At 33.4% G+C, this 25,965-nt stretch overlaps 3 protein-coding genes and 1 long non-coding RNA gene across 6 annotated transcripts; 1 reads left to right on the top strand and 3 right to left on the bottom strand.

Annotated features, from left to right (window-relative positions):
* Window positions 1-1,526: 1,526 nt before the first annotated feature.
* LOC110419149 (NAC domain-containing protein 72-like) lies at window positions 1,527-3,264 on the bottom strand. The gene is given in 5 exon segments (XM_021432057.2): window positions 1,527-2,126; window positions 2,129-2,199; window positions 2,202-2,493; window positions 2,603-2,871; window positions 2,971-3,264. Coding segments are annotated over 5 exon segments (1,026 nt in total). The 5' UTR covers window positions 3,152-3,264; the 3' UTR covers window positions 1,527-1,913.
* Window positions 3,265-8,103: 4,839 nt separating this feature from the next.
* On the bottom strand, window positions 8,104-12,720 carry ABCG9 (ABC-2 type transporter family protein). The gene is given in 5 exon segments (XM_089783984.1): window positions 8,104-9,789; window positions 10,002-10,273; window positions 10,276-10,320; window positions 11,659-12,451; window positions 12,619-12,720. Coding segments are annotated over 5 exon segments (1,878 nt in total). The 5' UTR covers window positions 12,718-12,720; the 3' UTR covers window positions 8,104-9,120.
* A 6,066-nt stretch (window positions 12,721-18,786) lies between these two features.
* On the top strand, window positions 18,787-23,154 carry LOC110418979 (beta-glucosidase 18-like). The gene is made up of 12 exons (XM_021431825.1): window positions 18,787-18,999; window positions 19,095-19,161; window positions 19,260-19,318; window positions 19,416-19,491; window positions 19,572-19,646; window positions 19,741-19,828; window positions 19,919-20,171; window positions 20,258-20,373; window positions 21,584-21,836; window positions 21,986-22,088; window positions 22,376-22,478; window positions 22,693-23,154. The coding sequence occupies exons 1-12, from the start codon at window positions 18,823-18,825 to the stop codon at window positions 22,970-22,972; spliced, it is 1,650 nt and encodes a 549-aa protein (XP_021287500.1). The 5' UTR covers window positions 18,787-18,822; the 3' UTR covers window positions 22,973-23,154.
* LOC149527019 (uncharacterized) lies at window positions 20,380-24,018 on the bottom strand. Of its 3 annotated transcripts, none has more exons than XR_016351390.1 (3): window positions 23,497-24,018; window positions 21,615-22,915; window positions 20,380-21,289 (listed from the first exon to the last, which is right to left on the bottom strand). It is a non-coding gene; the product is annotated as an uncharacterized LOC149527019 (long non-coding RNA). The 3 variants fall into 3 exon arrangements; XR_016351392.1 differs by having other exon boundaries at window positions 21,615-22,850; XR_016351391.1 differs by lacking the exon at window positions 23,497-24,018 and adding an exon at window positions 22,979-23,046 and having other exon boundaries at window positions 21,615-22,850.
* Window positions 24,019-25,965: the final 1,947 nt, after the last annotated feature.

The raw sequence follows: 25,965 nt of genomic DNA, 5'->3' as shown, positions 1-25,965 counted from the left end.
TACAACAGAAGAACTTGTACCAATTAGATCGTTAATTTCCCAACCTTTGTAAAAAGGAAGACAAAGGTATAATCTTGCAGCCATATTGACCAAATGTACGTGCAAGTAAGAGGATGTGAGAAAGAAATTTGAAGTGGTAAGAACAACAACAAAGGGTCAATACATATCTTGAACAGTTATGCAGCCATGATGGGGTTGGGGAGCATCCTGGAATGATCCCAAAAGTTTTGTCTGATTGCTCTCAACCTAGTACTTATCACTTCACTTGTCCCAACCTATGTTTGTTCGACACATGGATGGCTTCACAGCCATTCGTTTAACGATGGATAAGTATGAAGAATCCCCTTCTTCCTCTGTCTCTTCCATTCTCTTGTCCTCACTTTCCTTTGTCGTCTATGGAGTTTGGAGTTCGGCCCCCTTTTGTTTTGGTGATTTTCAGAGTTTGTGTGCTGCTCCCCTTTTGCCTTTAGCAAGGGGTTTTATCTTTTAATTGAAAAAAAGAGATTCAAATTTTATTTTGTAAATATAAAAATAATAAAGAATCAAATGCTCGGTGCCTTTTATTTAACAAGGTTACTTTTATATTCTCTGAATTTCACATATTTCATTTTCTCTTTATTGCTTTAAGATTGCTTGGTGTTGAATGAATCAATGAGATATTTGTCCATAAGGTTACAATTTAAAATGAAAATTTCAATTACAATCAAATAACTTTCATATATATATATTAAAAATTATTTATGAAAAAAATATTGTAAAATGAATTAACTAATATAAAGTTGAATTAAATTTATATACAGTATGTGTAATTGCACAGAGTTACTAAAAATAACTCATCAAACACTAAGGCAGCAAGAGTTGGTTTTGCTTTAAAAAAAGACATAATATTTAAAAGAAATTATGAATTATTCATTAATTAATAATTAATTATAAAAATTTATTTAATCAAAGTTAAATGTATAAAAATTTGATTGAATTTAATAAAATAATAAAATTCATTTAAATTTTTTTAAAAAATTATGTAAAAAAAATTACCGCAAAAAGTAAAAGTTGCATTATTAAATGGGTTGTTGCTTGGGTTGGTCAAAACTGTATTCACATTAACTTTCTGTTGGCTTGCCATGTGAGTGTGGCTCAGAATTCAACCATGTTTAAAATCTTGGGAAAATGGGGCTTTGGATTGATAGCCCTCATAATTGGGGAAGAGGCCAACTTGAATGCATATTAAATGAAGCTAGCTGATTTGCCTATATACTTTAATAAAACTCTACCCTATGACAGACATACAATTTGGGATTTGATTTGCTACTGTTGATTGTGAATCATATAAACCCTAATTTATTTTAATCTCTGGGCACATGAATTTATTTCATATTTATGTCGTGAATCATATAAACAAAGAGTAATAAGCCGCTCTCTATTATTAATCAATGTAATAATGATGTTAGCTACTATGTTTTGTGTTTAATGAAAAGCCTTTTAAAAGGAGTCGATAAATAATATCAATGCAATGAAAAGGCGGAATAGATTACGAAGATGCCGACGATGTTTATTAAATTTTTTTCGATACCGACAATATGGTACCGAGATTATACCTTATGAACATTGTGCTAGAAAATCACTTGCTAAATTAAATTTTGGAAAATAACTTGAGCAAAAGATTTTGAATTGTGTACAATGGATATCTACCATCTAAGCTAGCTGCCTGAAAAGAAGAAAAAATAAGAGCAAAATATCTAATTTTGCCCATTTTTAATTTTTGCTATTTCCACAACTCCAGAAACCTCCCCAATCTTCTCTTTCTTTAAGGTTGGCCCAAAAGAATTCCAAATATTTACACAAATTTCTGAAATTCCTCTCCTGTCCCTAGCTATTTCTCTGCCCTTTTCCATTTTTTTTTTTTTGGTGCTGCCTTATTGTCTAAACCCAAAGCCAAGCGGATGAGTCGGGTACCGGAACCCATACGGATCAATCGGGTTAGAGAAGTTCTGAGTCAAGACACTCGAGTTATGCTGAAAAAACCCCGAGTTATCAGCTCGCTGGGTTCTGAGTCCGCTTTGTACCTCTTCGTCCGCCGAGTTACCAATCTTATTTGTTGATGTGTCCATCTGGCATAGTGTAGGCTGCATTGTTGGACATAGACGTCATTATTCCCATAACTGGGGATCCCCTGACTCTGAGTCTGGGTTGGCCGCTGGGTACCAACTCGGGCACCGAGTTAAGCCCTGCAAGACTCGCCCAATCTAAATTCCCACTACCCAGATTGTGGAACCCCGTTTTCTCATCGTTTTGAAGCGTTTTCAACGAGTTCATACGTGGCAAAGCAAAGAAACGACCGTCTAACTCGGGAAATGACTCGAGCATGTCATCGAGTTGGGAAGAAGAAGAAGAAGAAGAGCCATTGTTGCTATGCTCTTTGCTTGAAACGTTCGGTAATGGTTTTTGAGCACTCGAATTCTTCTTGTATATTCGACATAAAACCCATTCATCCAACTGCAACGAATATATAAAACAAACCAATCAAACAAGAATTCTCAATACTAAATTCAGACAAACTAGTAGTTCTAAAAGTTCGCTGAGGGAAGAGAAACAAGTATCTTACCTTGGTGCTTCCATTTCTACGGGAAGCTTCAATGAGTCTATACTCATGCATAATCCAATTCGTTTTAGTCCCTTTGGGTGCTTTCCCAATGTAAAAAACCAGAGCTTTCTTGATACCAACTTTACGACCTTCGGTTGTGATAACTTTGTCAGTCCCGGTGGCCTTCCAGTACCCTGATCCAGCGACTCTATTGGGTCGTGATCCGTTGGGATACTTCCTGTCTCTAGGACTGAAAAAGTACCATTCTTTCTCACCAAATATGGCCTTGCCTATATCAAGCAATTGAGATTGATCAGCAAATACAATCTTTAAACACAGAAAAACAAAAGCAAAAAAGTCGACCCTTTTGTTGGAATCGATGAACTCACTTGGTAAAACCCAAGGATCAAACTTGTACAAATCGATTTCTCCAATGATTTGTAGAGAAAAATGATGCCCAGCAACTTTCCTGCACAGATACTGAACCAGAAGCTCTTCATCAGTTGGGTAGAACCGAAACCCTGGTGGCAAGCTCAATTGAGCCAATGGGTCTGTCTCTGGCACCCCCATGATCAATTCTTCCAATTCAATAAGACAGCTAAGAGCTAGCCAAGGGAGAAGATGGAATAGTATAAAGATTTTATTCTTCTTTTCCCTTTTTTTTTTTTTATGAGTTGAAGGAAATGGGAGGTATTTAAATAGAAAGTGGGCGGAACGGATAGACAGTGTTAAAGAGAGAGAGAGAGGGAGAGATAAGTACGGTCGTCCTTGTCTTACTGTTAGCTAAAAGGACCCACCTCAATGTTTATCACCGTTAAAAGAATGACACGTGCTTTACATCATGCGGCCGACCTTATCCGACCAAGAGGGTGCATGAACCGTCACTAAAAATTAAAAAAGTGAGTCATCAATTTTAGACACGTGTCGATTTTGCACGCGTTTTTTCTAGAACCCGCATATACCCAATAGGTGGTACCAAGAAATTTCCATGAACCCCACCAAAAAAAAAAGTAACAAAAAACAAAGGGCGTTTGGGACCTCTCTCTCTTTGTTACCGAGAAGTTTAACGTTTTTCACACTATTTGTAACGGAAGGGGCGACGTCGGCTGATGTTGGACACGTGCGCACACGTGCGTGATAGTTAGGCTGGAATTGGGAATGATTGAGGGGGAAAAGAAGAGGAAAGAACAAGAGGTGGATGGTCTTATTGACTGACACGTTTACTGGATTTCTTTTCGTTTAGGGGTTTTCTCGTTTTCATGTATGGTTTGGTTGGATTAGGTGTTTCTTTCACTCAAGAACTTCTATGGATTAGCTTACAAGTTTTAATGCATTACATGGGGTTTGGATCATTCAAAAAAAAATTATTTGTTATTCTAATGTAGGGCAAAGGTTTTTTTAATAGTTTTTGAAAAAAACAACTTAATTCTTTTTTTTTTCTATTAATGAATCAGATACTTATAATTTATAAAATTAATTAATTTTTTAAATTTTATATCCAAATTGATGAAATACGAATGAGATCATTTGGCATTCCATTTCTAATCACTAAATTTGTTCGTTGATTGTTCAATAACAGTCAATTTAAATCTTTATTTAATTTTATCTTGATCATAGATAAATCACGTAGGTTCGAGTCAACTTCAACATCAATCAATTCAAAACTCCATTTAATTTCATTACAACTTTATCTTGGTCATAGATAGACCACTTATGTTCGAGTTCATAAGTACAGTAACAATTATCCTATAAAGATTCGCTTTCATTACGACTTTGATTCATCTAACTCAAAATTTATACAATCAAATAATAAAAGTTTAAAATTGACATAATTATTGATAAAGACACAACTTGTGAACTCGAATTGCCACCAATATTCAAAATCGAGTTCTCTTTCCTTTTTGTTCTTTTTTTCCTTGTCTCTATTAAAATTTTGTATACGTGGAAGGCTTCCAGCTTAAGATAAGAAAAAAAAAAGTGAGGAAAGAGATATGGCATAGAATTTTGAAGTGTTTGGTGGGTCAAAGGGGCACGTAAGGTGGGGTTTAGCTCACATACACATAACAAGTGACATGTGGTTTTAATGAGAGCAATGGATTTTGACAAAGCCACTACAATTCCAAATCCAAATTGTTTATTGTCAAATGATAAAGTTATGTTATTTAGTTTAAAAATTTTATTATTGACGTATTTCGATATCAGCATATTAGTAGTGTTAAAGTCAAAATTTCATATTTGGAAAGAATTGGACAAAAAATGAGCCGATCGTGAGGTTTTGAAACAACGAAGTTAAGATTGTAATAAGTTTTATTGTAGTTTCTAAATCTATTAAAATTAATTATTGATTAATTATTATAAAACATCTTATCAAATAAAAAAATTATTATAAAAACAAAACGATAAAATTTTTAAAAAATTAAGAGTATATTATGAAATTTTAGAATTTTTAAAGATCGGGCTCCTAGTAGCCTTCCATTCCCTCCGCCACTAAATATTAGTGTATTTTACATAAAATTTATTTTGAATTTAATAGGATTATGGGGCAAATTTCAACATAAAAAAGGGTTTGGACTTGTTTTATGCCACGTGCAGATAAATATTGTGTTTGTGAGTATGAGAATTGGATTAATATTCTTTGGTAAAAGATTGCAGCTGTCATGGACATGGAGTTTGGAGATTCTTGGGCACCTACCATCAAAATTGGGTTTTCTTTCTTCAATTCTTCTCTACACACGTAGAATGATAGATGTCTTTCTTAAAAGGCACAAAATTAAAAATCAAAAGGGCTGCTTTTGAATTCAAGTCCCTTCTGTGTGTGTATAATTCTTGATGACAAGGAAAGAAAGTCTCTTTTTGGGGTTTGGCAGGACATGGGGGCTTTCATCCCTTTGTTTTGTTTTTTGAGCTGTAAATTGAAAGAAAGAAAGAAAGAAAAAAAGGGTTTCTTTCTTTGCTCTTAGCCAAACAGAGTTTAACGAATGGTACTTTGATTAGTGAATTTAGAAAACAACAATGAGCTACTTTTTTTTTTCTTTTAATTTTCATGATTTTGACATGTTGGAAGCGGTATATTAAGTTTTAATACAAGACGGGATAACTCTTGAACATAAAAGTAAAGACATTAACAGTTAATCAATTTTTCACTAACGTGGGATCTTTCATGCGAAATATTAAGATTGAGGTAGATGCAAGATCAAAATGGTTTCCTCTTCTTTATGAGTGAAAGAACGAGGGTATTGCATAATTAAGTGAAGTTTAATGTTACGGATTCCACATCAATAAAAAGATTATAAAAAAAATCTTGAGCTTATAAGTAAAGATTTTCCTATATACATGAAACCATGACATTACGTCTTAATATTAATAATATGACATATTCGTTTCATTTGAATCTTTTTAACATGTGATGTAGAAGATATTATATACGTCGAGCCAATCCACCCGTGCAAATTTTATTAATTTTTTTTTGGTATTCGATCTCAAAATCAAAATCCAAATCAATAATAAGAAAATTTGATAGCTACTAGCTTAAAACCCTAATTTAGTAAGAGTCCAAGTGTGTGACTAACTACTCCTTCGAAACTATATGAACAGTTTACTAATTTGGGTCCAGTCATGGCCGTCATAGTTACATATTCAACTCAGTTTAGAAAAATTAGAAGTGGGTTTTCTGTCATTTTTTATTTCTTAGTTTGGAAAAGTAGGGATAAGAAGAAATAGTTGTAGCTTGCTTTGACAAAAAAACAATTTGAATGAAGAAAATTATATAGAGAAAATCAATGACTAAGAACAATATAGCCTACAAATGCAATTGTTGACTTGTTGAATTTAATTGTCAGCTTGAATAAAGAAAAGTAAAAATACAACGGATTTTCTGCATGTGAAAAATGCATTAGACAGGATTTTTCAATGCTTTTTTCCTTCAGTTTTCAATGTTTTAAGTCCACTACTGACAACCTGTCCACTGATTTTAAACAGCAAAGCAGCCCATATGTGATTTTTTCTTGCTAATATTCTAAATGCTGATGTGGTTTGAACTTATTCATTTTAGATTAGGGAGCTTGAAAAAAAAAATTTTTGATTTCGATTCTAAACATATCGATAATAAAAACACGAAAAAAATGAAATAAATAGAACTTTTCCGAAAATTGAATCAGAAAAAATTATTGGATTAAAATAGAATTGTTATAAGATTATCTCTTATGGTCTAACTCAATTAACCGAATTGAAATTATCTTGTTTCGGAAAATTCATGAATTTTGGGCAAAAAAATAATAATTATTTAGTGTTTCTAAGTCAAATACAAGGTAATATAGTAATATGAAAAATATTATTTTTTATTAAAAAAAGGCTGTTTGTGTTTCATATGAATCTGCATCTCTAACATTTTGACTTCACTTGGCCTAAATGTCAGCTGCATGAGCCTGCAACAAGTGCTTTCAAGCCATAATCTTAGACTTCAATTGTCTGCCCAAGACCAGAGAACCTAGTAAGTTTTGAAACCTTTATCATGATTGATTGAATTTTGGGTTTAATTATAAGGCCATGTGAAGCTACTGGGAACATTAACAAGTACACCAATCTTAGTGTGCATATGCTAAATGTGTATGATACATAGTCAACTATACTAATATATTTTTTAACTTACTTTATTTCATAATCTTTAATGAGCAATATATAAATGAGAAAAATCCCACTCCTATGCTTATCTTACAAGTTGAAAAATTAAAAAAAAAATCTAATTTTCTTTCGATTTAAGTGAAAGAAAATATGAGAGCGTGATGTGTTAATATTTTATTTAAATATTCAGATTGACCAACAAAACATAGTGATTTCCCACGTAAGTAAATAAAATTTCTACCTTTTTCTATAAGTGTCTATGGAAATTGCACTATAAAATTTGGCTAAAAGCCTAGACACAAGAGAGACAGGTCTAGCCGCCTACAAGCCCAAAACCAATCAACTATGGGATTAAAAAATCCTGAGTAAAATTCAGTCAAGAAAACTATAATGTTTGGGCTCCCACATGTCTTGTACATGTCCCCTTTGGAGGTTTCTTCCATGAACCTTCCACACTTGATAAATTGCTGACAGCAGGAGATGATATCAGTATATATCAGACAAACTCTGATTCCAGTCACAATCTGTAGCCAATTTTCTTTCATCTTTTTTCTCTTTCTGAAGGCAAGCTTTTGACAAATCCCAAAATTGTTCCAAGATACTCAGACTGAAAATTCAACTGAGTATCCATAAATCATAAATAAGAATGCTAGCTAGCTTCAAGCCTTGAAGCCTGCCTAAGCCAGAAAAAAGATGGCAGCTGAGAACACATTACACCATGGTTTAGTTGTCGGTTTTTCAATGGTGTGATGATGTATTTTATTGTGTTTCACACCTTTCTTGATGTCCCATTTATGGGAGGTTAGGCAGCTGCCCAATAAGCATAAAGTTTTTAATATATTGGTTTACAGAAATCTTTGCCCAATCTAAAAATCAATATTTTAATAGTCAATGTTCTTCATTGAGTCATTTCTGATCAGTTTCTGGGTTGACTGTAGAAAGATATCACATTTATTCCACATCAGCTAGCTAAGACTCTGATAAGAAATTGGAAAAATTGGAAGCATGGGGGAAACAATGTGATCAAGTATGTCACCAATATGCAACTAGGCAGAACTGGCCAGAAGTTTTGGAATTTGTTTTTGATAAGAATGAAATTTGAGAATAAGGATAGGGAGTCAATGTAGACATGATTCAAGCTAAATCTTCTGACATGCCGATTGACAACCAACTTACAGCAATTAGGATTATGATGCGTGAGTTTGACCCAAAAACACACCAATTTGAGAGAACCATCAACCAAAATTCCATACAAAACCCTGTCGATGCTGTCCCTTCTGTAATCTCATATACTTGTGGCCAAAACATATGGCACAACAAAAATTTAAAAGAGACAAGCAATGACTCAAGCCTGCCTGTACTGCCACAATCAAGACACAATAACACGGCGTTGTTTCAGGGTTTAGCTAAGGTATTTGCCAAATTTGTTCACCTGGTGGCCAACAATTGGAGAATTGTGAGCTAAGAGATTCAAGTTTTGTGGATGTCATGGGAAACAGCCAATTCAGCTAGAGCTGGAATGATCTCCACCATATACAAAAAGATTATGGTGTCCAATCCAACTATGGCCCTACTAGAGCAAGCTCTTGGCATGAGGGATCAATTTATTGGGCCATAAATGACATTGCCTATTATCAGTTTGAGGTTCAAGGAGTTAGGTTGATACAATGGCAACATAGTTTAGGCCTTAACCACCAAAACTAGATGTGGGGATCAAGTAATTTAATTGGGATAGAATAAGCATAGAGCACATAATTGAAATTCTTTAAGTTGTCAAAACAATCGAATGGTATAAAATTTTACTCTAGTTTTACTTGTCATCCGTACAGTATACAAGCCAATAAAATGAAAAACAAAAATGAAGGAAATGGTATCGCTAATTTGATTCATATACTTGGTGCATAATGTAATATGTTAAGCTACTCCTTTAATTTTTTGGTCACCCCAATTTTCATGAGGGCCAAATAAGCAAGCATCCGGTATACCACAAGCATTATGGCTAGGGCAACAGCAGAGAGAAGTTGGCCATCGAGGCCTATATTTTTTATCGTTGGAAAATCTCCAACCAAGCAAACTTTTCCAGGATCATCACAAGGGTAAGTTTCATTTGGCTTGTATTGAGACCCCAAGACGAGTTTGTATGTGTGATGGCTAATAGAAATGTATTTGATCCATGATATGAAAGGAGAGACATGTTGATTATAGAACCCACCAGCAAGTAAGAAAGTAAGCATGACCACTGAGCCAAGTATAGTTGCTGATTTAAGGTCCATTACGAAGGCACCAAGGGCTGGCCCTAGGCTTTGAGAGACAAGGACACCAAAAAGAAGGGCAAATAAGGTGTGCAGGAAATTTCTTGCTGTGGGTTTAAGTCCTGCCATCCAATATGTTATTGTAACAAAAGCAGTGGGAAGTATAAGTTCCACGGGGAGATCAGCAATGGTTCTTGACATGAAGTATGAGGAAAGCCTGTACATGCCTGAAGACCATTCTTTTTCGAGCATCATACGTTCCTGAGGGGAGTTGAAAATTGCTTGAAATAGAGGGTAGCAGCCCCAAAATCTTGAAGAAAAGAAGAGGAGTCCAATCTGCATGTTTCCAAATTAATCATTCTATATCATATGTCATACCAAAAATTAAAACCATCCAAAGCTGATGTTGAGCTAAAAGCTAATTACTGTCAGTCCATTCCTGTTAACAAGTTTCTAATTTCAATGTGAATTGTGTAGTTTGCACAATCATTTAAAGAAAAGCAAGCTGAATTTAATGGAATGAAAGTGCTTGGAAGATGTTAATTTACCTCGTCTTGCAAGTGCACAATATCAGATTGCCACCACATTAATCCTACAAGGACAGCTACCACCAGGACCTGAGCTATGTTGAGGCCAGAGAATGACTCATGCTTCCTTTCCTTTACTCCTCTTTGTAGCAATAGAGTGAACTGTTGCCGCCAAGTTGTAGCCCACCTTACAAACTTCTTGTTTTCCATTTGATCAGGAGGGTGATGCCTGACTTCTTGAAGCTCATCCTTTAATTTCGCAGCAATGTTGCTCTTGTAGGCAGAAATTAATGCTTCTTCACCACGGTTTGTTCCTCTTGTGATTCATTCGATGAAACTCCTACATTGTATATTGCAAAAGCAGCATAACAGGATTCGATTTTCTGATCTGTGCTTAAATTAATAACCTTATTGAGTTGGTAACGTTCATGCATAGAAATTTAACATAAAGAATTTGAGTGCTTGGCTGCTTGTATATATTTGAGTAACTGCAATGCCACAGTCACATCCACTGCTACATTCTACATTTTCTTTCCTTCTGCAGAATGAAAGCAGTGGCCATATATATTTGTAATTTAACAAAATTATGTTCATATATCGTGTAACAATATCAATCTAATTAAAGGAGATGATGTTTCTACCAATTTGACTCATTATTTGGGATGTTATTTCTATGTATCATCATTCTATCATTTCCTATTTATGATGATTTACTCTGTATGAATAGATGTATTAGTTTCACAGATACAAAATCTTGGACGGACTGGAGCAACTTAGGACTGAGTGAATATTAAATCAGATAGGTGACTAACATAAACAGGCATAGGGATTAGATCAGAAAAGCTGTTGTGATGATATATCAGAAAACGTAGCAGAGTCAATATTAATGGAAGGCAGAGTTAGAAACCATGCAGGGAAACTTGAACCTAGAAAATAATCTCATATATGAATTAATGAACATATCGGTGGCATTTTAAAAGAATAAAAGCAGACCTGTTATATTTAAGACTCTGCAAAGATATTGGTTGAAGTGTTAGACAGTTAAGAGAGACTTTAATAAGGAAACGAAACAGAAACATAAATGAATACAGAGAAATTTTAATGCTTCCATTTTTTCTTCTGTTGGGAATCATTCCCAATGCATTCATTAGGTTTCCCAGGAATTCCAGGATTGTTTTTCACCTGGATGAATTCCTCAGACTTTAAACCCTGCATTGGAAACTATGTTTTCTACATGTTTCCCCATTAAGAAATGCTCCCAAGCCCAAGTCCCAAGCCATTCCATTAAATAGAGCGATTGACTCAATGAAAGCCTTAAAATTTATTATCATTATCTATACCACACACCATCTCGGTACTAAAGTCCATTAAATTGCAATGCAATTTTTACAGGATTTACCAAAGATGTATGCAAAATTTCCCTACACAGACATTAGCTCAAATCTATATTTTTCGGACTCAGGGTGAGTGTCAGATACGACTAAATGTAAGATAAAGTACCTTCATTTTTTCTAAAAGAATTTTTTCTTATATTTGAAGAATCGAACCTTGCTATCCATGTCGGTCGAATATATGTCAAGCACAAATACTTCATAAAAACTGAAGAAGTGGAGTAAACACATGGGCTTAAACACTTGGTAAATGAGATCAATGTGCAATAATTGTGATTAACACATACCATTTGCAAGATCCAGGAGGAAATCTGAAGGGTTCATGCCAACTGATGGGGCATATCTGATGCTGGAAAAATAATCCATGGCAGCCGATCCTTGTCCAAAATACAAAGGGTTTCCTTCTGATAGTAGCAAAGCCTTATGAAACAAGTAAAACAGCCTACTCGATGGCTGATGTATCGTCAGCACAGCTGTTCTTCCACCTTTGGCAAGCTCCAACAATGTTGACACAATCCTTTGAGCTGTAGTCGAATCCAGACCCGATGTAGGCTCATCCAAGAACAACAAGCTCGGGTTTATAAGCATCTCTTGCCCTATACTAACCCTTTTCCTCTCCCCTCCCGAAACTCCTCTCAGAAATGGACCTCCAATGATGCTGTGTTTGCACTTAGTTAGCCCTAGTTGAGTGATCACAGTTTCAGCATGCATGATCTTCTCTTCTTTACTAAAACTATTAGGTAACCGAAGAAGGGCAGTGAATACAAGGGTTTCGGACTCTGTCAAGTGAGGGTAGAGAACATCATCTTGAGTAACAAAACCGGTATTTCGCTTCGTTGCATTTGAGAAAGGCTTGCCATTGTAAGTTACGGTTCCATTGAGCCGCCCTCCCAAGTGGCCTCCTAATGCAGTCAATAGAGTCGTTTTGCCACTGCCTGATGGACCTAGCATGGCTAACATCTCCCCAGGGTGAACCGTTCCGGTGATCCCATTTAAGATCACTTTCTCTTCTGACCCCGAATTCTTTCGAAAGAAATTACCTTGTTTTCGAAGCTTGATTGTGTAGACAACATCAACAAACTGTAAATTAAAGCAACAGCACATTACAATGCTTACAAAATTGTATAGCAAACCACTTTTTCTCCATAGCTTGGCAAGAAGACACTGAAGAACCATCAAAACTATGCATGTAAAAAGCTCAATATCATCCAATTTACTTAACACAAACACTACTACAAAACCCATACCTCTAATATAACAGTTTGATTTGTATTCTCAAAGATGGCAGTGGCTTCCAAGTGATCTTCAGCCTTACTTTGAGCTTCGATGTCCATCTCCTGCTCCATTGTTATCAATCTAGATAAGCCCCATCAAAACCACAAGGAGAGTTACTATGTGCATGTATATGAAAAGAAGAAAAAAAAAGGAAAAACCTAAAACGAAAGAAAGAGATGAACAGCGTAAGTGAAGATGGCTGAGTGTTAGAAGTGTTCATGGCTTCTTCTTGTTGGTTACCTTCAAATTCTGGTTTCCTACTTCCCTAAACTTAACTTGCACAACTAATGTTTTTCTTCTATATTATGCTTCTGTTAAAACTTATCTGCAAATTAACCATGTAAAAGTAGCAGTGTGTTCATGGCCTATGAAATACTAGTAATTAATTAACCATCAAAGGCTACAATCAACCAACTTTTTAGTTAGGCAATACATTATTTAGTTTATCTCTATTCAAGCAGGTTGAAGAAATTAGAGAGTATATTATTTTGCGTTTAATGCCATAGGTAGGTCATTACCATCAAAGTCATTTTATGAGCATTAAAAGCAAAATATATTTTTAGTTTTTTTTATCGGGAAAGGGGGATTTAAACCCTAGACAGAAAATTATATGCCAACTAATGCATCAAATGCTCGAATACAAAATATATTTTTAATTACATATTACTAAATTATAATTTTTATTTTCAAGGCTCATTTAGTTGGAAGGTTTAGAATTAACTAGATAATAAATAAAGGCTTATTATTGTAACATCTTACCCTCGGATGTTAATTTAATGAAAATATTTTAACCAATTAGGATGAATTTTGGATGTTAGTAATGTGAGAAGATATGTGGGAGCAAAAGAGGTGACATTGAAATTAAAATAAAATAATATTAATTTATTAGTGGTGGATGAATAAGTCAATGTAATATCGAAAGCTTATTTTCAAGAATTTTGGCTAACGTGGGGGGAGAGTAAGAGAAATTTCAAAGAAATAGAATATTAGTGGGATTCACGTGTTGTTATTAAATAAAATATAAAAAATAAGTATATATTTAAATTTTATGATCACACTTGAATAGAATGTAAATTTGATATTTTTCTTGTACGTGTGTAAAGAAAGAATAATAGAATGTGGATAAAATCTACAGTTGGGCCAATGAAGAACCAAGGAAATAACCATGTGATCCAAACGAGGCTACAAGTAAAACAAGGAAGCCATGGCTTTGGCAAAAGGACTACACGGTTTTCATGAGCAGAAAGGGAATATTTTGCATGTCAAGCCATGTGTTTATGAAGTGCGCAAGGGAACATGCATAGGTGAAGGGTGCCATGTTTCCTCAAGACTAGCACCTGAAATTTTGTAGATCAATAGAAAAATTATGCAAGTGGAGACATGGAAAATCTATGATGACCCACGTGACTTGTAAGAGGGAATGGCATTACAAACATCAAGGCAATCTGAATTTCACCAAAATGATCGGCCAAGTGAAAACACATTGAGATTTCATGGAAAAGTAAAAGCTAGGAAGGAAATAGAACATGCAAAATAAAAAGGGGAGTAGCTTTGATGAATCTGCCACACTTGGGGAAATAAAGACAGTCGGCCACCAGTTGCAAGAGTAAACCCGAGAGTCTTAAGCTCCTTATTCTTCTATTTTCTAAAGGAAATTACAACCCAAATTACAATGCAACAAAGCTCATTACCTCCTTCATTTTTTTAAGCTACCCGAGAGTATTCATAAAACTTTTCAAGGGTGGTTTCAAGAGCAACTGAAAGTAGAGGAGATAACCAGTTGAAGTAAGTTGAAAAAAAAAAATTAGAGTTTCAGCTTAGGGGAGAAAACCCTTGTGTGATTCATCAAAGGCAAACCGAGGCAGCTGATCCATTTTTAAAGCGATTGAGGCCCCACAAATGGAAGCTTGATGATGGAAACTTAATGTGTAGGTAAGGAAATTTTGATTTAAGCATTAAACAATTGGTTCAAAGAACTTATGCTTTTATGATCTTGTGGTGGCATATTTAGAGAATAAATAGCTTGAGGCTGTGTTTAAGTTGACCCTTAAGCAAATTATTTTAGTGAAAGAAGTTGCTGCCCGTGAGGTTCCTCGTGAACCCATGTTGATACCCCAAGAAACGTGAGGGTTTATGAGTTTAATGAATGTATGTAATTAAAGAATTTGGCTAAGTGACCAAATTAATCATGCAGAAATGAGAGGCTCTTGGCTGAATGAAGTTGTTGAAGATTAGTTGGAATAATTTGATTAAAGGTTGAAATGAAAGGGTAAGAACGATGAGTAAATATTGAACTTAAGCTTGGATCTCTTTGCCGAAAATATGCATGGTAGAAGGGTATCGAAATTATTAATGTCTTTGAACTATTTCATTGCTAGGAGGTTTGGTCAAGAAAAGAAATAGTTGCTGGAATTTTATCGAACGGGGCGTAGCACTAGAGGTTGGTTGGTGAAGTTTAAAAGGTGACAAAAATAAATGAAACTTGGAATTTAAGTGCTATATTACTAGCTGCCCGATTGTGTAGATAGTTTAGAATCGAATGTTATGCTAAGAAATGCTATGATGTCTATTTTTAGTGATTGATTTAGTGCCTCGGCTACTAATACAACAGTTAGTGAAAGCAAGGGTGATTGGCTCATTGGCTGAAGCATTAAGCCTTCAAAGGCTGGGATGATGATGGTGGTTTGAATAATGCTAAACTCCATGTTAGAATTGCAATGAAATTAAGCTAAGGCACAGAGGATTAACAGTGGTGAGAAATCCCACCAACTAAGGCGAGTGGGTGTTAAATTTCAAAATTATGTTTCTGGAAATATATTACATATGTTACACTTAATGATTGAATAAAATTGTGGAAAGCATGAGTTAATAAAAAGCTTTAGGGTATTTGTGATTGTGATAAAGATTTAAATCTATTATCTATATTATATATATATATATATATGTATATAATTTCATGTTTTTAAAGATGGGGAAACAAACCTTTGATGAGTTTTTATTTCAAAAAATCTGCCTTGCAAGCTTTGTGTGGTACGTAGGCCAATAGTCATTATTTGACTTATGAAAAGTGACAGTTTTACTTACTATTTCATCAATGCATGTTGTTTGGTTAATATGTCATGCCTCAAAATAAATTTGTTCGTAAACATTTGGTTTATAATTATACTACATATTGCTTTATCTCATTTCATGAATGCATCGAAATTATATTTAATTTTTTTTAATAAAACGGAGACATTCAAGGATAGGATCTGTTACCACATCAAGTTAGTGTAATCTTTGTGCACAAAGTAGTGATTATTGATTATTGATATTTGATTATAAAAGAGGACTTAAAGCCTCGATTTATATTTGGTGGGTGGGTAGTTCGCATAGGTAAGTAAAGGGGGACCTGAAGCTTCGATTTATATTTGGTGATATAAGTAGTTCCCACGAGAAGGTAAAAGGGGACTTGAAGCCCTGATTTATATTTGGCGGCGTAGGCAGTTCTCACAACTAGGTGATGATGTTATTGATACAAAAGAGTAAGCCTAAGGGCTATACTAAACCTACCCGAGGTTTATGCGCATTTATGAATTTTTATTAAACATGGCATGGCATTAATACTTGAAATTTGTTTTTACACAGCAAATGAGATTTATGTATTTATTGGTGACTGATTATTTTATATTTTTATGTTTAAGATTGCTCATTTTATACTTGCCATTGGATTTACTGTTGAAAAAATACTAAAGTTGAAAGATTTTCCAACCAGCTAATTATAAACATTTTCATATGTGTTTACTTATCATTTTTTTTAAAAAAAAACTGCAAGGCATAAAAATCTCTCGGTTTAATTGATTATATTTTCACCACTTATTCTTGGATTTATAAATATTTTACTTTTATATTTGTTTCCCCTTCCTTCTTGCTCACGGAACCAATGATTACTAAGTCTGCAAGACTCACCCACGTTATTTAATGTACATAAATAAATGGTTGAAGATATTGTTGACGAGGATTCCTTTCGTAGCTGTGCAGGTAATCGCATCTCTTAGCTTTCTTTAAGTCACTATATTGTCCAATCATCGAGTTATTTTTTTTTAAATTTATTTGAAGTGATGTATCTAAATTATTTTGGGTCAAGGTCTCCTGATGTTATGACACTAACTTCGCAGTTGTATTATTTAAAGGGGATGTATAAGTACTCGATAAATTTTATTTTGAAATTTGATGAGTGGTGGAGAATTTAGTTATCATTATTTTGATGCATGATACTGGTGCATAAATATATGATATATTGATATTTATTGAAATCAATTGTAGTTGTAAGGAGGATATAAGGAAAGGAATATACTCATAAACTAAAATGTTTAGAAAGTTAGTCAAATTGTGTTGGCATGTCTATATGATTTGTGCGTAGATAACAACCGTAGGAATTGATCGTTACAATTATTCTATATATATAGTCGGAGTTTCTATATATATAGTCGGAGTTCTAAACTCCATTCACGAAGATTAAAATATTATCACATTTTTTTTAATTTATCATATTAAATTTTTTAATAGTAATCTTTTGATTTCATTGATGGAATTTAAAAACTCTATCAATGATATTATAGGATAATAATTTAATAAATAAAACTTACAAACAATATGCTTTTTCTTTTGCCAAGAAATTTTAATGGTGCAAAATTGGAACATTTTTTTTGACTCGATGCAGACTTTTATTTTAATATTTTATCATGCTTTTTTTCTTATTTAATCACATTGTTTACCATATACTTTTTGGAAATTTGTAATATTTTTATTTATGACATGTCAATTTAGGTCTATGTATTAGGTATGTTATAATTAAATTCTTAAACATATAATTTGCATAAAGTACTAATTCATGTGTCTACAGACTTATTTAAATAAATGAAATTAAGCTGATGCATCACATGGGTCACAAACTAATTCTTTTACTAATAATATAATTATAGCATCGATCCTTTAAAAACAAAGATTATACTTTAATAATTATGAATCGAACTTTTCTTTATTATATTTTAATACATTCTTATATCGTATTAATTGATATTTAGTGGGAAAGAAAATCTTCTGTTAACACATCTCTTCGGCCCAAAAAAGGAAAAACTTCATTACTATCCACAATTCCAATTGAATATTTGTAGGGCCATGAAGTTCATTGGCCCATAGGCAGCATTTGTTTGACAGATTTGGCAATTCAATTATTCCTACCTATTATGACCCACCAATGGGTTTATATAATTTACGCATAATATTTTAAAAAAATTGAATTATTTGAAAAAATTAAAATAAATTTTTATACTTTTATTACATTCAATCAAGTTTGTATATTTTTACTTAGAATCAAATAAGTTCTTATATTTTTATTTTGAGTCAATATAATACTAATATGACATGCTAACATATCATAATTGATGATAATGTAGCATGTCGATAAATCAAAATTGATGATAACATGATATGCTAATTTAGCACGAAAACACGATCATATATCATTTTTTAACTTCTACATTAATGCCATGGGATTAAAATAATAAGCGGTATTTTGACCAATGGTAATTAGTCAATCCTTAATTATAAAGACTTATTTGATTCAAAATAAAAATATAGAAGCTTAACTAAACACAAATAAAAAAATGAAGGCTCATTTGAATTTTCTTGTGTAGTTTAAGATTTTATTTTTTTAGCATTATGCTTGTAATTTATTTTTTGTGTTTGGGTCTTCCATAAAGAGGAAGCACTATCCTTTTCATCCTCTTTAATTGTACTTAAATTGGAGGAAGGAACTTTAATATTTTAATTTAGATATGTTTTTATAAGAAAAATATAAGTACTGTTAAATTTGAATTTACTATAAAATTTTTAATTGGATTGAAAAATATTGGATCATTTGGTTTATACATGAGTCAGTGTCATTGTATCTTAAAAAATTAATTTTGGAAATGAATTTCAAGTAATTTAATGGTCAATAGAGTAACAAGAATAATTAGTGGTATATAATATATTTAGTAATGAATTAAGTCCCTTTCTTCCAACTTCCAATTGTCTCCTAGGATTTAATTATTAACAACTTGGTATATGCAGGGCCCACTTGTGTATCAATATTTGGTAGGAATCATGTTATTATTATCATCCCCAACTTTGACACAATCTGTGTTTCTTGTATGAGTGAGATGCCTGTTAGTACCATAATTCAGCTCCCATGGTGGTTTTTCTTTGTTGTGCATCTGCTTCTTTCTGCTAGTTCTGATGCTAAAGATTTCGACATCGACAGCCAAGATGTTAAAAGATCTCAATTCCCAGATAATTTTCTCTTTGGCACAGCTACATCTTCATATCAGGCATCTGCTGTAGCTCTTTCTTTCTTTTCTTTCTTGCTTTGCTGTAATGGTTTGTTTACTTCTTTGGTTTTTCGCTTCTGGTTTTCATGCGATAGGTTGAAGGAGGATACCTTGATGATGGTAAAGGCCTCAGCAACTGGGATGTTTTCAGTCATGTCCCAGGTAAACAGGAAATGCTGATATATATATATATATCCCATAGTCAAACTTGTATGCACATATGTGTAAAGCTTAACTACTTGATCAATTAACTTTTTCAGGAAACATTAAGAATAATGAGAATGGAGATGTTGCAGATGATGATTACCATCTGTTTTTGGTATGTTTTTGGCTTGACAGTTCATCTTTCTTACTTTCAATCTTTAGAACAAGAAGAAAAAAGTATTGACTGTTGCTTTGTTTGTGTATCATACCAGGAAGATATTGAGATTGCTCATTCTCTTGGGGTAAATTCATATCGGTTTTCGATTTCATGGGCCAGAATTCTACCCAGTATGTCCTTCAGTAACCAGAATCTTTACCTGGTTATGTTTAGATTATAACAATTTTAAAATTCTTCAATGGTGGAACAGGAGGAAGGTTTGGGGAACTCAATCCAAGTGGAATCAAGTTTTATAACAATATCATAGACAACCTCTTGCTCAGGGGTAAGCGGTTCAGAAACTTGGGGAAGCAAAAAGTTTTGGAGGAAAATTGCTTCTTGTCAATGATATAATTGATTAAACAAATGCATGAAAGCAGGAATTGAACCATTTGTGACAATATTCCATCATGATCACCCACAAGAACTGGAGGACAGATATGGATCTTGGCTCAGTCCTCTGATGCAGTAATTTCTCCTCTCATTCAAAGCAATTCTATATTTTTGGGCCAAAAAGCAGTCATGTTGTTAAGTTGCCTGATTCCAGTGCTTTTGTAGGGAGGATTTTGTTCTGTTTGCTGAAACTTGTTTCAAGAACTTTGGTGATAGAGTTAAGTACTGGATAACTATCAATGAGGCAAACCAGTTTGCAGAGATGGCCTATGTCAGGGGACTTTATCCACCGGCTCGTTGTTCAGCTCCTTTTGGAAATTGTTCTGTTGGCAATTCTGACATAGAGCCTTTTATCGTTCTGCACAACATGTTACTGTCACATGCCAAGGCTGTTAAGCTATACCGAGAACAGTTTAAGGTTACAGAATGAGATTCTGAACTTATTTTCTAGCTTGAAGTTTCCTTGAGGATATTTCTCTTACCCCAAATTTGATGCTGGTGCAGCCAGAACAAGGTGGTTCTATAGGATTAATTGCACATTCACACATGTATGAACCATTAAGAGATGGAGAAGCTGATCTTCAAGCTGTGAAAAGAGCTCTGGCTTTTACAGTTGGCTGGTGAGTGATCTAAATCAAAGCACAAAAGTGTTTTTGCTTCCTTTTCTATACATTCAAGCAGCAATATTAATGATAGGGCTTAGGATTGGTATGGATCTTATTTGATGATAGACCAGACAAAAGTTTATAAGTTAGATGAGCATTCATTTGCTATGACCATTTGATGTGCAACATGGCCTTCTTTTCGCCCTTCAGCATCACCATCAAGCCTTCTAAAATTCAAAGAAATTTAATGGCTGTTGGGGCTCAAGGAATAGGAGACACACAATCTGTGTGAACCAAAGCAAACCAAGTCCTCTTAACTTGGAACTACACTTTTACTTTATGTAATTAGTGGACCACAGCAGATAACAAAATCTTGCGAACAATTCATCTGCAAATAGAATCATCATGAGAGTACAAGACTCACACACGGATGAAGATAAGTAAAAGAAAAAGATTAAAATTTGTGACATCCCCATCTCCTTTCCTTACTGTAGGCTTTAACTGTTATTGAATTCTCAAATGAGGTCTATTCAACGTTGCATTGCAACAATAAATATATATAGGCCATTAGGCCAGTTAGAAACAAGCCAGTTGTGTATCCAAAAAGAGAAATCAGTGATCACAATGCGGCGACTGAGAAACCAGGACCTAAGGTTGATATTGATTGCAATATAGTTCTATGTGTCATGGATCCCACATCAGTAAGAAAAGAAATAAATATTAGATACATAAACATAAATTTTATTTTATTTAACAAGCATGTCTTTTAGATTAAAAATGAGAATTCATGACAAGTAATATTAAAATAGATTCAAATTATTACAATGTAGGACTCTTATGAGAGATACAAGTGTCAGCGTCTCTTTTCTTCCATGGAAAACTAGTGCAATGAGGATGTTGCACGATTGATTGGAGTAAAATGTTATGAATCCTACATCAATAAAAAATGAACTGATCGTAAGTATATCAACATAAACCTTCCTTCACCTAACAATTATGTTTTCTGAGTTGAAAATGTAAACCCATGACATCATGACTCTTTTAACTATTTTATATATCATGACAAATGCTTGCTTTTTTTTCACTTTCAATTTCTTTTTCTAGAGAAGAGATGCTATCTATTCTAGAAGCGTTATAAGTTGAACATGGTTGTTGCCTTTAATCAGCAACATTGCAGTAAAGATATGCTCTTCAAGATTAACATGAATTAGGAATCACTAAGCAGGGCAATAGATCCTTTAGTGTTTGGAGATTACCCTCCTGAAATGCGCCAATACCATGGAAGTGAACTGCCGAGGTTTTCCCCAGAAGAAACCGAGTATGTGAAAGGCAGTATTGATTTTATTGGCATTAATCATTATTCAACATTATATGCCAAGGACTGCATCCATTCTCATTGCGTCTTAGGTGGAGACCATTTCATCAGAGGCTTTGCATACACAACTGGAGAAAGAGATGGCATTCTAATCGGAGAACCAGTAACTCCTTCTCTTGCTCTTGTTTCCTTCTCATTCATTTCTAATTTCTCTTGCATTAGACTTTGTACTTTCCAGATTTAATTAAGTGTTCCAGTCCCCCTTCCCCTTCTCTCAGTTTATTACAAGATCACGTTGCTGTTTTCTGGCAGACTGGAGTTGAAAGATTTTATGTTGTTCCAAGGGGCATGGAGAAGATTGTTGATTATGTTTCGAAACGATACAATAACATGCCCATATATGTAACAGAGAATGGTAAGCAGCAGTGCTACATTTCTATTTATGGGAATTGATGTCTGTGAATCCATTTATGAAGCTCCAAACCCATGCAACTGAGTACAGCCTTGACAGTAGTCGGCATACCAATCATGGAAAAACTGATAGATAGTCCTTAAACGGGTAAAAGTAATGTTCCAGGTCAAATGTTGCCTTAGGGAAATTATAGGGATTCTGTTCTGTAACTTGACAACTGCTTCTTGATCATCATTTGGATTCTGTTCTGTAATTAGAAAACTTACTGTGACAAACTTACACTCTTACAGGATATTCTCCACCACAGACTGAACAAGTGCCAGATTTGCTGCATGATGTCAACCGAATCAAGTTCCATAGAAGCTACCTTGCTGCTTTGGCGAGAGCAATAAGGTAAGTGAATTTGTCTTCCTTTCCTCACCTTGGATCTTGTTTACTTGAATACACGACTGATAACTCAAGTTGTTAGTAGCTGCTGGAATTGGTTTCTTTCTGTTCGAACACATTGGAACACAATAAAAGACAACATGATCTTCACTCTTCATTTATGTCTCCAACACGAAAAATAGCAGCTCTGTTTACCTAAAACTGGATTTTATTTTGATAGGAATGGTGCAGATGTGCGCGGATACTTTGTATGGAGCTTGATGGATAACTTTGAATGGACAGGAGGTTACAGTGCAACATTTGGAGTTTACCATGTTGATCGTCAAACCCTGAAGAGGACTCCGAAGCTTTCCTCTAAATGGTATGAAGATTTTCTCTCTAACAGAAGCCAAGGAAGCAACAGAGATGGGTTCAACAACATAAAAGAGGGTTCTAAACGTTCTCTGAAAAGCAAAAATATCATAATTACTAGAACAGAAGCTAAAGAAACAGAAATGTGATGATACCACTAGATTTCATCATCCTTATGTTGTTGTCATCCTAGTTTTGCTCCTTCATGCTTTGAAGGTTGCACTTGTATGATAAAGCAGATGATGGTGCATAAATACTTGATGTTTATATATGTCCTAACGCTATTTACATGCTTGTTTAAGCTGATTAAACAAGAGCAGTTCCACATTCATGGGCGAAATTGCCTTGCAGATGATCAAAATCTTACAGGCTAATGATATAATTTGATCAAACAAATGCATGACTGCAGGAATTGAGCCATTTTTGATAATATACCACCCAATCAAACTAAATTTAACACCTTTTGGAAGAATTAAAAACACCCAAATCAAAAATAACACATTTAAAATCAATTCAGCAAAAAGATTATTTTTTTTCTCAGATAATTTATTGCAGAAGAATGAAACATGAATGCATAAAGAATTACAAACAAAACTAAAAATTAAATGAGAATTATTGAATTAAAATGAACTCATTCAATGGATTATTAGAGAGAGAAAAAGAAAAAAAATACGTTTTTTCTTGGGGAGAGAGACAGTTGTACCCCTTGAAGAAGAACGGTGGCCAGGCATTTTTAGAAAGGGAGGAAATTGGCGGCAGAAGGAAGGGAGGAGAGAAGAAAAGAAGAAAAGAGGAAAAGGAAGGAAGAAGAACGGCCCCGTCAGAAAGGCCTAGGCCGACGAAGGCGACGGCGCGGGAACCGAGGAAGGGAGAGAGGGTTGAGAGAAAAGGGTTTGCTAGAGTTCCTATTCCGGTTCGAGGGCTTCGCTCGAAAACCGGTTTGAGGGTATTAAGGGTTCCGTTGGACCCGTTGTGGGGTTTTCTGACCGGTTTTAGGAAAAGAATTTTTGGAAAAGAAAAGAAGAGGGAGGAAAAACATCACCGGTGACAAAACTAGCGCCACCGGCAACGGCAGCACACGAAAACAAAAATGAAAGTGAAAGAGAAATAGAACGAAAGAAACAGTGAAACAAGAAGAGAAAAAGAAAAGGATGAAAGGGAGGAAGCCAGAAAGAACCGCCGACAGCGAGACCAGTACCAAACGACATCGCTTTGGTGTTAACAAAAATACGTACCAAAACCCCCTACTTTGTATTTTATTCAATTTAATTTTTATAATTCTTTTTCTTAACGATATTCAATTTTATCATTAAAAAATGACATCAGCATCATTTTTTATAAAAAAATAAAAAAGTGATAAGAATTTAGTAATAATTATAAAAATAATTTTTTATTTTAACGTACTTAATTTGAATATAACAAATTTCTTATTACAACTATAAAATCAAAGTTGTCACTTTTCATAAATTTTTTATTTATTTTTTATGTTGTTATTTTGTTTAATATTTTAAGTTATATTTTTTAACTTAAAATATTTTTAGATTAAAGACTGTATTTATAGTTGATAGAGTTAAATATAATTGTAAGTATTTGTATAATTTTATTTTATTTTTATAATTTTTTTTGTAAATCTAAATTAATAATTTAAATTTAAATTTAGTAGAAATTGATTGTGGCATTTGAATTTAAATAAAATTGTTTTATAAAAAACTTTGAATAAATTTAAATAAAAAGTAAATTAGGTAAGTTTGAATAATTTCAAAAGAATGGATATTTGTAAATTATGAAAATTGTAACTAAATCAATCTATTTTGCTAATTTAAGTTCAGCTTAAGTTAAAAATTAAGTAAAATAAATTTTAAAATTTTATACTATTATAAATAGAAAGAAAAAAGAATTTATTTAATCTTTTTATATTATTTTATTTCAATATAATGCAAGTTATTAATATAAATTTGACTTTAGATATGAAATTTTTTTATAGAAAAATAATTTAAACTTAATTTTTTACAAAAAAATAAATTAATGTACATATTATAAAATCAAATAATCAATTAAAAAAATATTTATATATTTTTTTAATATAAAAAATCTTTTACACTTAAATGTTTGACTTATTAATAACTATATCTATCATTTACTTAAAATTTTATATTTTTTAAAATTATTTTTAATTTAATCCCTTAACATCTCAATTTTTTTCAATTTCATTTCTATGATGTGATACAAAAATTTTTTTTTGAAAATTTTTTTATCTACCACATGACACTAACATGATAACATGTCAGCACTACCACGTTATCATATTAGTGCCACGTGGCACTACCACGTCATCAAGTTCGGTGCCATGTTATCAAAATATGCTACATCAGCATTGATGTTATCTTTTTTAATAGCGAAATTGGATGCCGTTAGGGAAAGGGATTAAATTGAAGTAATTTTTAAAATCAAGAGACTAAATTATTTTCAAAATCAAAAGACTAAATTATTTTGATTTTGAAAATAAAGACTAACTTGAATAAAATGTATGAGTATTGGTACCTAGTGGGTATTTTGACCTAAAAAAATAAAAAAAGAAAAATGAGAAGGAGATAGGAATAGGCTGTTGATGGATAGACGCATTTGGTTTGACCCAAATTCCTAATGCTGATACAATCGAAACAAAGTGGTTATATAGGAAAAATAAGAGATTATTAATGTTACGGATCCCACATAAGAAAGAGATAAGATGAATCTTGAGTATATAAACTTCAGCCTTCCATTATCTATCAAATATGTTTTTTAGATTAAAACTATGAATTTGTGATTTAAAAGTATACTTGGACTCTATTTTTAGAATTTAAGATCATGTAGAATTAAGTTTAAATTTTGACCAATGACATCGAAAACCCCCAATTAGCTAGTTCTTACTAGATGAGCTTAATTTCATCTTCAATTACTAGTATAACTGTGACTTATTTGACCCTTCAAGATCTCTATATCATTTGACACATTCATTGGAAACTGTTAGAAAAGCAGCATCACATCATTGCATGTCTATGGGGTTGATTATATGATAAAATATAGTAACAGAAGCACTTAGTAAAATATAATTTTTCTGTAGACTTGCAAGTAAAGCAGTTTACTTTTATATGTGATTATT

Source organism: Theobroma umbraticum, unplaced genomic scaffold (genome assembly GCF_002168275.2).
Source record: "Theobroma umbraticum cultivar Fairchild unplaced genomic scaffold, ASM216827v3 scaffold_67.0, whole genome shotgun sequence".
Taxonomy (NCBI): Eukaryota; Viridiplantae; Streptophyta; class Magnoliopsida; order Malvales; family Malvaceae; genus Theobroma; species Theobroma umbraticum.
Note: the sequence above shows the minus strand (reverse complement) of the source record. Positions and strands in the feature narration are given on the sequence as shown.